Source organism: Mytilus californianus, unplaced genomic scaffold, assembly GCF_021869535.1.
Source record: "Mytilus californianus isolate M0D057914Y unplaced genomic scaffold, xbMytCali1.0.p SCAF_1, whole genome shotgun sequence".
Classification (NCBI taxonomy): domain Eukaryota; kingdom Metazoa; phylum Mollusca; class Bivalvia; order Mytilida; family Mytilidae; genus Mytilus; species Mytilus californianus.
Window position 1 is genome coordinate 85,246,190 of NW_026262581.1, and position 15,355 is coordinate 85,261,544.

The 15,355-nt window shown below is 33.4% G+C and overlaps 1 protein-coding gene across 1 annotated transcript in view; it reads right to left on the reverse strand.

Moving 5' to 3' along the window:
* Nucleotides 1-598: 598 nt before the first annotated feature.
* LOC127725360 (dehydrogenase/reductase SDR family member 11-like) overlaps nucleotides 599-15,355 on the reverse strand; it is a 75,533-nt gene continuing 60,776 nt past the window's right edge. The window contains exon 5 of the mRNA XM_052232300.1: nucleotides 599-1,780. Coding sequence (XP_052088260.1) covers nucleotides 1,622-1,780 — 159 coding nt within the window. The 3' untranslated portion in view covers nucleotides 599-1,621. The remainder of the gene's footprint in view (nucleotides 1,781-15,355) is intronic.

Consider the following 15,355-nt stretch of genomic DNA (forward strand, 5'->3'; position numbering starts at 1 on the left):
GGTTGGGATCCCGCTAACATGTTTAACCCCGCCACATTCTGTATGTACATGTATGTGCCTGTCCCAAGTCAGGAGCCTGTAATTCAGTGGTTGTCGTTTGTTTATGTGTTGCATATTTGTTATTTGTTCATTTTTTGTACATAAATTAGGCCGTTAGTTTTCTTGTTTGAATTGTTTTACATTGTCATTTCGGGGCCTTTTATAGCTCACTGTGCGGTATGTGCTTTGCTCATTGTTGAAGGACGTACTGTGACCTATAGCTGTTAATTTCTGTGTCATTTGGTCTCTTGTGGAGAGTTGTCTCATTGGCAATCATACCACATCTTCTTTTTTATATTTACATCAACAGATATAAACAATTCACCAAAGTCAAACTTAGTTGTAAGATCTCTAAAAATTTTTACACGGTACAAGTTTTTCTAATTGTTGGAGATTGTACGGTGACAGTAACACCTGTAGCTGCTTAACCAATTTCTTATGCACTTTGGTTCGATAAACTCACTGAATATCATACCACATCTCCTTATTTTTATATGCATTACAATTTACATGTGCATGTAATTGTAAATAATATTTATATATATATATCAGAACAAACTTCATTGCGTCACTTTTAATTATGCATCCTTTGGCACAATACAAGTTCTAAAATTACACAACATAAAACAACTAAATGTTATTTCAGATGAAAGTTTTGTTTCAGTTCCATTCATAGGAATTATTAGAATTTTGTATGTTTTGCCAAGTCCAATAATTAGCTCTATGTGCACGTGTTAATTGGAGACTTTTCTATCCCGTATAAGAGTTTTGGAACTAATTCTGTTTCTTCTTTTGAAAAAAGTGAGCAAACAAATCTTGCACATTTAAACCTTTGTCTGCCATCACACTGTCACCTGGATCACATAATTGAACTATTCTACATCTTTCATCTATTTCACAGTCACTGGTACAACCAACATATGCATTAGAGACATAGTTGACTAAACCACCAGGTGTCGAACATACAAGTATTTTCAGTGTTTCTGTTTTTATATGATGAAAAGGTTGCCTGAGCTCTAGGAGCTTTAGGTTTTATCACGGGATATTCTGTGCTGTCAATAATAATCCAAGTTGTAGGAAACTTTAATTTGAAGTTGGATGGCGAAAAATACCTGACTAAACCACTAAATGGCCAAGTGTTAGCCTCACGCCACTGTTTAGACATAAAAACAATCCATGTTTACACAATATTCTTAACACTAGTTTCAATCTAGAATCTAGACAGTTCAAAGTTGGTTGTATAATGCCTCAATTTCATCAAAGTCATAAAAAAACTGATTTTCAAATGACACCCTATCAATTTGAAAATATATGTATCTCAAACAATGTGCCGCTGGACCAAGTGTGGTCAAAACAAATAAAAATTTAGTATACAACTCTAAACCGGAATAAAAATGCATGGCTGTGTCACGTGTCTTCATTTCAAAATTCTCTGCTGAAAATATAGGCATTGATGGTGTCTGCGTAATTCCATCTGTGAATCTCAACATTAGCTCGGCAGTTGGTGGTGGACAGTCATAAATCCTGTCTGCAGTATGAATAACTTCTTCAGGAAAACCAACTTTACAATCAAAACTTTCCTCTAGATTTCTACTACAATATTCATCAAGTTTAGTTCTTTTGTTTTCACAGGAAACTGCCATGATTTTTCTTTTTGCGGACGATTCAGTCTCTTGCTTGGTCCAGGAAAATAGGCTGGGAATGGCAGTAGACTTAAGTCTCTGTATGGTGGGTTTGCGCCCTGAAAAAGGTTATAAAACATTAGTTTTTTGATAATTAAATGAACTTCCATTAGCAATGCATACTTTGTACTACCTGGCAAAATATTAACTAGATTTATTCATTACAATCTGGATGAAACTATGTTAGCCTGATTCAATGTACATCAAAATGTATGTTATGTAAATCCAAAGGACAAACAATGAGAGACGTATGCAACAAACATACATTGTTTGTACCTAAATAACTATCATATAGATGAGAGCATGTCATTGTTTTGTTCCTGTTAACATTGTCATTGATATTTTTCAAGAAAGTCTATGAGGCATAGCTTATGTATTCCTGTCATTACTACATTAGCATAATTACTGCTAAAATAATTCTCAGTATGATATACCTCTTGTAAGAAATCATTATAATTGTAGCAAGCACCAAAAAATCTCAAACAGATCACATTGAATCGTAATCCAAAAAATTATGACGTCTTGAATTAACCACCCCCTTTTATTCTAAAAACAGTGCTCCAGCTAGAAATCAAAAGGGGCAGGGTGCCAGTGGAGGGCAAGGCACTTTTTTATGAAAGGAAAAGGCACTGCTCATTTCTTTTGCCTATGTTTCTGTGTGTATCACGAGTTCACATTCTTTTTTTTACTGTATGTGTTGTTAATAAAGATGCATAAGTTGTTTTGATTATTTATTCTATAAAACATGTCAATACACATTCATACATCACATCACTGTAAACCAATAGAGGCAAATTAACTTACTATTGTTTTAGATTTAGATTGCTAAAAGTATGATTATCAAAAATAAATTGCAATATATTTGTTTTGGTATGTTCAAAGACAGTTAATATCCTTAAGGTAACATTCTTATATAATTTTGTATTCAATTGGTAATGTATTCCTATTTTTAATACTAGACAATATTTTAGGAGCACAAATTTGTAATAGCTAAAACAGGGGAAGTAACTCCAAAATTAATTTCTAACACGTTTACTGTTTGCTTGTCGCTCACAGGTTGAGATGGACGGCGTTCCTGTGAAGGCATAGTTGTATTTTGATGACTTAAATTCTATTCTAAAGTCATGAAAGTCTTCATTTATACAGTCTTCTTGGAGATCGAAAATGCCGACCCAAGCTAAAAACACTCACTGACACATTCATCAAATTTATGACAAAAAGGTACATTGTCTTAATTAAATTACCTAGTTATTAACACCTTTGAAGTCTTATCCACTGTAATTGATTGTAATGACATGATTAACCTGGAGGCAATCACCTGGTGTCATATATGTAATTTAACTTTGTGATAAGAAATCGATGAAACAAAAGGCAATTTTAAATTTAGTGTGTACATCCAATATGGCGACCATTGTGATTTCCTTGGTCGCCATGTTGGATATACACACTATATTTAAAATAATCTTTATGAACTTACCTGCTTTCTGTAAATCAATTTTAAGTTATAAAATACATTAATAATATACTATTATTTATTAATCAATGTTTAAAAGTTACCAATATGTGCTAATATTAAAATTTCAAGTGTTATTCGGTCATTACAAGTGTTATTCTGATAATAACGGTGTTATTCGGTCATTCGAGGTACCGGAAGTTGAAGAACAGGATCAGCTACCACGGAGCCACCTATTCAGGAACGATAATTTGCTACTTTATATAACTGCGAAATAACAAATATAACGTTAGACGGGTTCGCGTGCATAAACAGAAATGCGCTTTAAATTGTATAATATAATTCATGTTCAGTCGACCTTTAATTATTATATCAACGACTGAAATGATCTATAAACATCTAGATTGCAGATAACACTCGAAATTAACCCGACCTCTTTCCACACGGAATTCAAATAATTCTAGTTTGTCAATCGGTTGACTGCTTATAATGTAAAATACAAATATATCAAAAGTTTTTAAAACTAACAAAACACAATGATCGTTTCTCTATTTCCTAATGTAAATGAACTGAAACAAAACACATTTTATATCACAATAAGAAGAGGAGAGAATCAATATTTTTCGGATCTACTTGGAGCCTAATGACCCCCTACGTAGATAAGTTGGATATCGCGAAAAGAAAGATTAACACGGCAACCAGAAAGGCATTAAAGCACTGCCTTTAAAAACTTATGTCTCCCCAAATACCATAAGTCGAGCAAAAAATACTAATAGGATTGAACTGATATTTTTTTGGCATATCTTATTTCTGGTAGATCTAGTTTTGCTATTTATACACGGCGTGACTTTTTACCCCAATATACCCCAACATACCCCAATATACCTCAAAAAGCAGTTTAAACATAATTTGATTGAATAACAATGTTACACTAGGTATTTAAATGTTATTTTAACGACATGAATACTTTATTTTATGAATATATTTAATTTTAAATCACTTTTTCCCTCGTAACTTGTTCTGTTCATGTCAGCCGCTTACGATCACAAAATCACTTTTTACCCCAATATACCCAAATATACTCGAATAAACAGTTTCAACACAATTTCCACGATAAGGAATGATATAACAAGCAGATATATTAAAATTGAACACAACTGTTTACATTTTTGTGCATTTAGAGGCTTTTAAAACACGGGTTCTTTATTCATGTATTGACGAAGGTTACACTAAAAACCCGAACGAACGAACCTAAAAATATACCGGTAAATTTTTGCAATTTCTTTTTTCTCCCTTACAATTTTGAGATTGTAAATGCATTTTGTGTTTTGTTTTCTATATGATGTTTTTTTCTAAAATAAAACTCGAAATTTTTTCTCAAATTTGGAAATATTTTTTCAAATATTTGTTTTCTTTGAAAATAATATATAATCCTTATATGTTAAACATTTAAAGTTTTCTTTTTATGTTTATAAAATGTTTGTATCTTTCACTCAGTTAGGACATTGGTCAGCGGAAATTCTATGTTGGTCAGGTCGGTGTGTTCACGCTTCTCGGACCAACATCTGGAATTGTTTGTCATGCCAAGAAATCCTTGCTCAAAACTCCGATGGACCTCCTACGGCATCCATTACTAGTTAAAGATTAAATAGAAAAATATAAACCTTTCAAATGTAGCGTTTATAAAATAAAAATATTCCCTGTGGAACACCCCCAACCCCCTTTTTGCGCTCTCTATTTTCAACCCTCGAATTAAGCTTTCCAATCTAATTAATTTAAAAATTAAAACCTAGCTTTCTAACTGATCTATTCATGTACCGGACCGGCAACTCTCGTTATTTTATAAGAAAATCTACAATGCCGTTATACACATGCGTGTTGTCTGCTTGGAGTCTCCGCACAGGCACTTGACTCAGAATAAATACCGAATATGGAAAGTGGAACTACAATTCAAAACATAAAGTCCGAAGGCACATAGAAGAATTTTTTTTTATTTTTGCAAAGGATGCCGGGGTAACCCTCCATGTGTTCAAAATATACATGAAATATCATAACCCCTAGTTTTCGATCTGTTACATGCCAAGAAATCCTTGCTCAAAACTCCAGTGGTCCTCCTACGGCACCCATTTGTAGATTTGATTTTATTCAACAAAATAATGTTTGTCCTGCATGTAAGTATCGCTTTGAAAACGGACATATGCCTATACCAAATGGTCAATATTAATCATCCATGTAATTTGCTCTATGGTAATTTTTTAGCTTTTAAAGGTAAAAAATCCATGTCGGAGAAAGGTGGGTTTTTTTTTTTGTCAAAGAGGTTAATGAAATTTACCGGTAAATGGAGTTACAGTGAATCCAATTCAATTTAACAATGGTGGGTTGAACCTGGTTTTATGGCAAGCCAAATCTCTCTCTTATAGGCAATGTTAGAAATACCGCTAAATTGACAATAAAATTTGTATTTATAGCGAAATAATACACTATAAAATCTTGAAATTACTGAGGCAAAGTTTTTTTTTTTAATTGCCAACATATCAAAAGTATTATGCAGAAAAAAAATCGGCACTTTACAATCTTTAATTAAGCACAAAAAAATTTATCAATAAAAAAAAGAGTGCACTCAAATATCTTGGCTGCTTTATTTATCAGGATTGAAGAATATTGGAAATCTGTAATATATCTTGATTGCTGTTTCATTGAATATCTCACATGTACTTTATTAATATTCAGAATGCTTAAAAATTGTTTTTAAAATTAGGAAAAGAAACTTGAATTGTGTCTTGTGTCTTACTATAATCGTTGACTGAAGAAGAAAAAAATGAAGACACATATTTGCTAATTCAATCTTTATGTTTCTGTGCTCTATGACGGGTACGTCATAAGTAGGAGATATCGATATGGCGAGGAGTGAATTAATCGGGTTATAAAAAATTGGTGTTTTTTTTTCGAATGATTTTGATTTTTTTTCTAAAATAAAATTTTCTATACAAATTCGCATTTTTGCTATTACAAAGGTATATATAGCTATTCTATAAGAACTAAACAACTTGAATGATACAATTGTCCGAGGAAAATGCTTTTGATGTTCTGTTAAAAGAGGAGAAAGTTTAAGATATCCAGGGGGCTCCACAAGATTTGAGAAAGAAAATCGTTTTTCCAATTTTTAATCATATAAATTTACATACATGCTGTTTTTTGGTTTTTATCTAAGGGCAGTGGTCACCTTTATTCTATCATGTGTTGCTATTCTAGAAAGTGACTATTTGATTAATTCTGTATTCAAATGAACAAGAAAATTTATCTCTCTGTATTATATATTCATTTGCTTCAATACCTGTCAACCTCTGAAATAGGGAATGACTTGTTTTTATGACGAAACTAAAGCTTTTAGGGACTTTTATCTCTCTATCATATATACATCATTGGTTCAAATTATTTTGAAATGATTTTTATAATTGATATTTAAAACCTGCAAATTTTAAAAATCAGGACATAGAATTGTATGTCAAGCTTGACTGGCTTCAATCTTTCTGAGGTACAAATAATGAGATTATTAGCAAATTGTTACCTTTCAATCAAAAGAGTGTCAAAAAGTGTTTTGTTAACTTCAAATCATTCAATTAAGAGTAAAATATTGATCTTCCTGTCTAAGAAGAGTATTGAAATTGCCATTTTTTATAAGAAAATCTAGTATATAAGAAACTTTGAAGTCTCATTGCACTTGACTACGAGTGAAAACAGGTCATATGCTGAAATCTCTGGTTACTTGATGACCAGGATGGGTATTGAAAAATTTCAGGTGACCCCTCAAATTCCCAGGTTTGACCCGCAAATATCTGGTTAGTTTACAGATATATTCAAGATATAGTCCAATTATGTTTTTGTTGGATTAGATATGGAAAATATTTTCAATTTGATTGAGCTATCCAAAATACATGTTTTTTTTAATGAATTGAAATTTAAAAATCCATGAATTGTTTGTTCACCATCAGAATTTTCTACCCAAAGTTCATTTGAAGGGGCTACATCCAGTTTCATATTTGTTTTAGTAAAACATTAATCTGAATTTAGGCATGTATAGTCCACAGTAATTTACTCCAAAATTCAAATTTACAGGTAGGTATTGGGATAAAACAATCTTAAAGATTTAGTGTTTCATACAGCTGGCAGTGTTTTCTGATAGCTAAAAGTCCTTTTACTGTCAAAGGAACCAAAGAGGTTGAAAAATAGTAGAGTTAGTAGCACAATAGATTAGATTGCACTTAATACAATATTTACCCCAAAAATTTAGACCAAAATAACAATGTTAAGGAAATTCTATGTACATGGGTCACAGGTCTGTCTACTCTGATAAACTGTAACCTTAACAGTTTCTACATATATAAGGTTAACCAAGGAATAAAACTATTTACTGAAGAAAATAAGTAGCTAGAGGATTTAGAATGTCTATTTGAGCTAACAAAATATCAAACTAATACACTGTAAAATTTTGCTACCTCTCCTATTAAGTCGTTTTTATCGTCATCTGCAGTTTGATAATACATGTGTATTTCTTCTTCTTTCTCAACATCTGCAGATGACTCTTCCAAAGCTTTGCGAAGAATCTTTGCAGTCTGCTTCTTTCTCCACTTACTTGCCTTATTTTCCATCTGAAAAAAAGAAAGCAATTCAGCATTTCTCCTATGATTGATAAAATAGAATAAAACCTTTTACTGACCAATTTCTCAATGACTCAACTTTTAACCAATTCAGTTTTCTTTAAATAATTAAATAGCAGTACCTTACAAACAATAACAATTGATGTAACAAAGGGTAGATGTGTACATGTTCTGTATGTTAATAGAAATAGTAAAAACAAGTGGAAGTGTTACAGTTCACTCAAAAATACCTCCCTTTGATTATTTATTAAACAGGAAGTTGATGAAACTCACCACATGGTATAGCATGCTCACATTGTGATTGATTCCAAATTCTAGATAGCCTTAATTTTTGTTCCTTTGAAAAATATGACCAGAATTTCATACACTGCAATAATGTATAGGGATAAATAAGTATTTGGTTAACAGAAAATGAATGAGCGATGAATCTGTTTATGCATCACACAGTGCAAGGGTATAAAAATTACTATTTTTCGGACAAAATTTGTTTTGCAATATTGTTTGACACTTAAAAATAAGAATTTAAAATAAAAGTTTTCATATGCCTTGTTTTATTTTATCATTTACTTTTAAGCAAAAAATGCAATTACATTTGTTCTTCAATAATGATTAAGAGCTGCGCCATGAGCGCATAACATGCCCGTCGCTTTTTTCAAAGAATAAAGTTCCATAACTACTTGTTTTTATATCAGAAATTTATAAAAAAAACTAAAGGGAGGTTATTTTAATAGATATAAACCAGTCACCAAAGTTCATAAAAACTACTCAAAGCACTTTTGAATTATTGTACGAAAACTGGAAAATGCCCCTTTTTTAATGAATAACAACCCATAACTCGGACACATGAAATCTAAAAGTTATAAAAGTCATATGGGAGCTCACGTTAAATGATATAAACAATATACCATAGTTCCATGCAAATTGGATGAAGCAATTTTGAGTTATTGTCTGAAAACTGGAAATTCCCCTTTTTTTAATGAATAACGCCCCATAACTCTGACAGATAAAATGTAAAATTTATAAAAAAATCAAAAGGGAGCTCACGTCAATAGATATAAACAATTTACCAAAGTTTCATGCAAATTGATTAAAGCGCTTTTGAATTATTGTCGGACGGACAACAGTTATTTTTTTTCTACTTTTTTATGTTAAGATAAAAGATATGTTTTAATTATTTGATTAAGTGAAGACTTGTTTTCTCTATCTTGGTCTGGTGGAGTTGGTGGTGTTCTTCCTTTCAGAGCTTCTTGTCTTCTATTTGGAGTAGTAAATCTGTTAATGTCCAATTGTCAGTATTTTTAGTTTTTGAGTCTACACTGTGCGAAATGCTTTAATTTTTTTCTGGCATGTTTTTCTTCTTTTCTTCTTTTTTCATTTCTTGGGCTTGATCTTTTTTGTCATTTGTAGTTACTTTCCTGTTCTGTTCCAAAATTGCACTTGGTTGTTTAGAAGGATCTGTACATTCATCTGTTGTGTCGCATTCTTGGTTGCTTTGATTTGTAATTTCTTCTATGTGCTCATTTTGTTCTGTTTCTTGTCTTGTAGAGTCATGTATAATAATTTGGTTTTCCTTTTCTTGTTGGTCTTTTGTTTCTTTTTGCTTCATTCTTTCCAAAAGGGTGGGACATTCTAAAAATTTGTGGCCTGACTTGTTGCAGCCCCTACACACCCATTCATTGGGACAGTCACTTGTAAAGTGGCCTTTCTGGAGGCATTTACTACAAATAAATAGAGTGTTTTCATCTATCTGCCCAAAGTGTGAAACCCTAGCTAGGTATTTACCGAATTGCATTGTCTTGGGTTATTGTTTTTCAAATTTCTCACAAAAAAATACTCTGTCTCCTGTCTGGCAGTTTGTCATTTTATTGTCAACTCTCAGCCTTTCTCTGTATAATGAAATGACTTTTATGTTTCTCATCTCTAATTCTCTCTGTATCTGACCATCATCAGCAGACAATGGCACATTTTTTACTCTGACTTTTCTTAGGTTGCTTTTGTAGTTTGGATTGTTTGGGTTGTGGGGAAGAAGGGGGATAGGTTTTCCTCTGAGAACTACTACTTCACCTAGGAGTTTAAGTCTGTCTTCTTCTGTATCTAGGTATAATCTCCACATTTTGCCTATACTCTGAATTCCCTTTATGTGTTCTCTTTTTATTGACATTGCCATCCCTTTAAATATTTCTGTGTGGGAAAGCCAGAGTTCTTTGGCTGGGTTTGAGGCTCCAAATAGTCTGTTTCTTTAATGAATATTGGTTTGACACCGTTTGTATCGTTTGTATCATTTGTATCTGTATTAATTGTTAAGTTGCCAGCAGTTACTTTTGCATATGTTGGCGCCATGTTGTTTACATTGTCAGTCAAGTCGGATATATTTTGACTGGTTTTTAAGTGTTGATCATCGCAGTATGGGTTGGTTTGCAAAGATTGCATACTACATATGTCACTTTTCCATTCACTCTCCCAATCTTTAGACATTTTGTCGTTTTGTTTTCACAAAAATTCAATTTTTATATTAGAGTTCTCACCACAAGAGACCTTGGTATCAGGGGCGATAATCAGATTCTGACGGACAACAGTTACCATAATACGTCCCGTAAATGGGCGTATAAAAATGTAAAATTAAACCAAACCCTGTATCCTGGAAATGTATTAATGCGTCTCTGGGTTATCCTGGCAGGACATATCATCTTTTTGCCGTTTTGAATGAGAGTCCTACCTTTCATAACATATTTATGGTCAGTTTTGGACTTTTCTTCCTGCGAAACAAAATGATACAGTACATTCCGGTTATTTGCATAGCCTATTTGTCAGACAAAATTATGCAATAAAGCGGAGTATGCTTATATCCGAAATGCCAAATTACGGAGTCAAATAACATCGATAGAACAGATCAGTAAAGGAAATCCCTGAAGAAAGATGAACGTCTATAATCCAATTACAACATATTGAAGGGTCCGACGACTTACAGAAAAGAGCGACGATTTACAGAAAAGAACCGAAAAGGACCGAAAAGGACAAAAAAGAACCGAAAAGGACCGAAAAGAACCGAAGAGGAAATCGATTTTTTTGTAATCGAAGGAATTGCAAATTGCAAATCATTTAAAACATTATACTGTGACAGGACTAATTTTAACTTGCATGTGAAAAATTACAGGTACGGTCGGATGCCTATCTTATCGAATAGAAAAATAGAAAAGAACATTTTTATTCACCAAATAAGGGCCCCTAGGAGGGCATATAGCATACAAACAATAATATCATAAACAATAACATATGCAATACACAGACAATAGATATGTAACATGTGTAATAATAATAAAAAATACTACAGGAAACACACACAACAAAATAATAGCAATATACTATAATTCAATTAATATTAGTGTTGACATTGACTCAAGTGCTCCAGGTTAGTGTATTTTCACTATAAAAAGAAAAACAAGAAGCATTAGTAGTTAGTGCTGAGAAATATATATACACATATAATTACATTGAATTACACACAGTTTGTTTTTTTAGTTAATGAACTTCAAAAGATATTTTATGAAGACATTATAAGCCAAAAAAAAAGTTCACCTAAGGCCGGTCCTTCAACGTGTAAAACAACACCATTTAAGATATGTACAGTTAAATCTTAATGAAATACTTATTTCTAACTTCGTATTTTGATAAAAGACTTTAAGTTTAAATGATCTCGCATTGATATCTTTAACAATAAAGTTGGTCAACAGTATGTATTTACAATTAGAAAATAAAAGGATATGGGGTAAATGTACATGGGACAAAATCGCACACAATACATAGAAAAGTATTCTTTGATATTGATTTACTTCACGCGTTGCCGTTTTACCGTAGTTGTCCTATCAGCCAGTTTCCTTTTCCTCTGACCTTTCTTCTTTCCTCTGGCCCTAGCTTCATTGGCCACTTGTCTGCCATCTGTTGACTGAACCAATTTGGTCTTAATCCGGTATCGGCGGAACCTGGCAAAATATCTGTACCGTTCCATTAAAGTTTTGTTTGCCCATACATGCCTGGCAATCTTAAAATGTTCGTGTGTGCTCGCAAGCGTATAAGGTCCTCTCCCTATCACTGCTCTCCGTAAATCTTTATAATTAGCCTCTACCAAGTCTGTCATCTTTATCACGAAGTCAACTAATGACTGAGGCTTCAATCGACAGCTATCTTAAGAACATGATTGTAAGATTCACTATTGTTGTTAGTCCACTCTCTTTTAATTCTTCCCGCATTTTGCGGCTCATATATTTTCCCTCTGAGTACTGGCTTCAAAACCGTTGAAAAGTAGCCTTTCAATGATGGAAATTTCTCCTTACAGAATTCTTCAACTTCTTCACACTTTTCTTCAAACACGGCACTATCGTCGGCATTAGATATACCATTTCTTCCAAAAATGCGTTGCTCGATATCTATTCTGTCCTTTCTATGCATCCCAACTCCATATTTTCATCTTTTCTGAAAGGTTTAGTTTCAAATGGTCACTGGTCCAGGATGTCATTACAAAAGACCCTATGGGTGTATGAACTTTGGTTCAAGACTAAAAGCTAATTTAGTCTTTTCAGAAACAGTCAATTGGGGTTATGCCCCTACAGATAGGTCAAATCTCTTTGGTCATAATGTAAAAAAGTTTTGCCTCTATGACCCAAACATTTTCCACTATTGACGATTTCTGTAAGTATAATCGTTTTTGAGATATCCAATAAAAAGTGGTTAGGTCAAAGGTCAAGGTCAACCTTAAAAAGCTTTAAAACACACTGAAAGTACTTTAAATAAGGTCAAATACACATAATTCGTGTTCTGGGACATGACCTTGACCTTTGACCTTGGAACCTTTGTCAAGGTCATTGGTCCCAAATGTCATTGCTGAAGACCCCATTGGTCTAGGACCTTTGGTTATATAGCAAAAGCTGATTTTGTCTTTTCAGAAACCTAAAACAGGGGTTATGCCCCTTACAGAAAGGTCAAATTTCTTCGGTCAAATGTAAAAAAGTTGCGGCTTAATGACCCGAAAATTTTTCACTATTTACTATTTCTGTAAGATTAACCGTTTTTGAGATATCAAATAAAAAGTTGTAAGGACAAAGGTCAAGGTCAACCTTAAAAACCTTTAAAAGACACTAAAAATCCCTTAAATAAGATCAAAAACACATAATTCGCTATCTGGGACATGACCTTGACCTTTGACCTTGTGACCTTTGTCAAGGTCATTGGTCCCAAATGTCATTGTTGAAGACCCCATGGATCTAGGACCTTTGGTTATATAGTAAAAGCTGATTTTGTTTTTTTCAGAAACCTAATACAGGGGTTATACCCCTTACAGAAAGGTCAAATCTCTTCAGTCAAATGTAACAAAGTTGCGCCTTAATGACCCAAACATTTTCCACTATTCAAAACTTCTGTAAGTATAATGGTTTCTGAGATTATCCCATAACAAGGTGTAAGGTCAAAGGTCAAGGTCAACATACAAATTTGACCTTGCGGCATTTTCAAAGTCACATGAATTGATGATCTTTGGTGAAGATCCTAGGTGGCTACGACTCACGGTTTCTGAGTTTTGGTGGCCAACCGACAACGGTTAATTTTCAAAGGGGCATAACCCTACCAATGAGTCGTTAAATCTTTTCGATCCAAATGAAACGAAGAACCGGGGTCTGGTCCTGAACAAATTTCACCCTTCGCCTTTTTTCTACCTATAATGGTTACGGTGTTTGAATGATAACAAGGTTTTTAGGTTTCGGAGGGATTACTCCGAACCGACAAAATTTTTTGACTCACAGGGTGAGTTCCGGATAGGTATTCATGACACCGATACAAAGTGTGAAACTGAAAGCAACATGGCTTACGGTTACGGAGGGAAATTTTGTCAAAGTTTGGCGGAACAAAAAGAATAATAATAATAATAATAATAATAATAATAATCAGAAGAAATACAGTAAGGTCTTTCCCTTTTGAAAAAGGAAAGACCTTAATAATAATAATAATAATCAGAAGAAGAAATACAGTAAGGTCTTTCCCTTTTGGAAAAGGAAAGACCTTAATAATAATAATAATAATAATAATTAAAATGTCGATTGTTCTTGAACAATTGAGAGGTCTTTCCTTTTCATTATATAAAATATATGTTTCAATAGGCGTAGAATGCATTGAAAAGCTCTAAAACACACACAAAACCCTTAAAATATGGTCAAAAACACATAATTCGGAATTTGGGACATGACCTTGACTTTTGACCTTATGACCTTTGTCAAGGTCATTGGTCCACGATGTCATAACAAAAGACCCCATGGGTCTAGGACCTTTGGTTCATGAGTTAAAGCTTATTTTGTCTTTTCTAAAACAGTTAACAGGGGTTATGCCCCTTACAGATAGGTCAAATCTCTTCGGTCACAAGGTCAAAGGTCAAGGTCATGTCCCAGATAGCGAATTATGTGTTTTTGACCTTATTTAAAGGATTTAAAGTGTGTTTTTAAGGTTTTTAAGGTTTTTTTAATTTTTAAACAATAAATAAGTTTTAAGGTCAAAGGTCAAGGTTAACCTCAAAAAGCTTTAAAACACACTAAAAATCCTTTAGATAAGGTCAAAAACACTTAATTCGCTATCTGAGACATCACCTTGACCTTTGACCTTGTGACCTTTGTCAAGGTCATTGGTCTCTTATGTCATTGCTGAAGACCCTAGGGGTCTAGGACCTTTGGTTCAATAGTAAAAGCTGATTTTGTCTTTTCAGAAATAGTTAACGGGGGTTATGCCCCTTACGGATAGGTCAAATCTCTTCGGTCATTACGTAAAAAAGTTGCGCCTTAATGTCCCAAACAGTTTTCACTATTTACTATTTCTGTAAGTATAATCGTTTTTGAGATATCCAATTAAAAGTTTTAATATCAAAGGTCAAGGTCAACCTTAAAAAGTATGAAACACTAAAATCCTTTATATAAGGTTAAAAACACTTAATTTGCTACCTGGGACATGACCTTGACCTTTGACCTTGTGACCTTTGTCAAGGTCATTAGTCTCTTATGTCGTTGCTGAAGACCCTAGGGGTCCAGGACCATTGGTTCAATAGTTAAAGCTGATTTTGTCTTTTCAGAAACAGTTAACGGGGGTTATGCCCCTTACAGAAAGGTCAAATCTCTTCGGTCAAAATGTAACGAAGTTGCGCCTTAATGACCCAAACATTTCCCACTATTCAAAACTTCTGTAAGTATAATGGTTTCTGAGATTATCCCATGACAAGGTGTAAGGTCAAAGGTCAAGGTCAACATACAAATTTGACCTTGAGATATTTTTCAGAGTCACATCAATGGATGATGATTGTTGAAGATTCTGAGTTTTTGGGGGCCAACCGACTGCGGTTAATTTTCATAGGGGCATAACCCTACCAATGAGTCGTTGGATCTTTTCAATCCAAATGTAACGAAGAACCGGGGTCTGGTCCTGAACAAATTTCACCCTTCGGTTTTTTTCTACCTATTACTGTTACGGTGTTTAAATGATAACAAGGTTTTAGG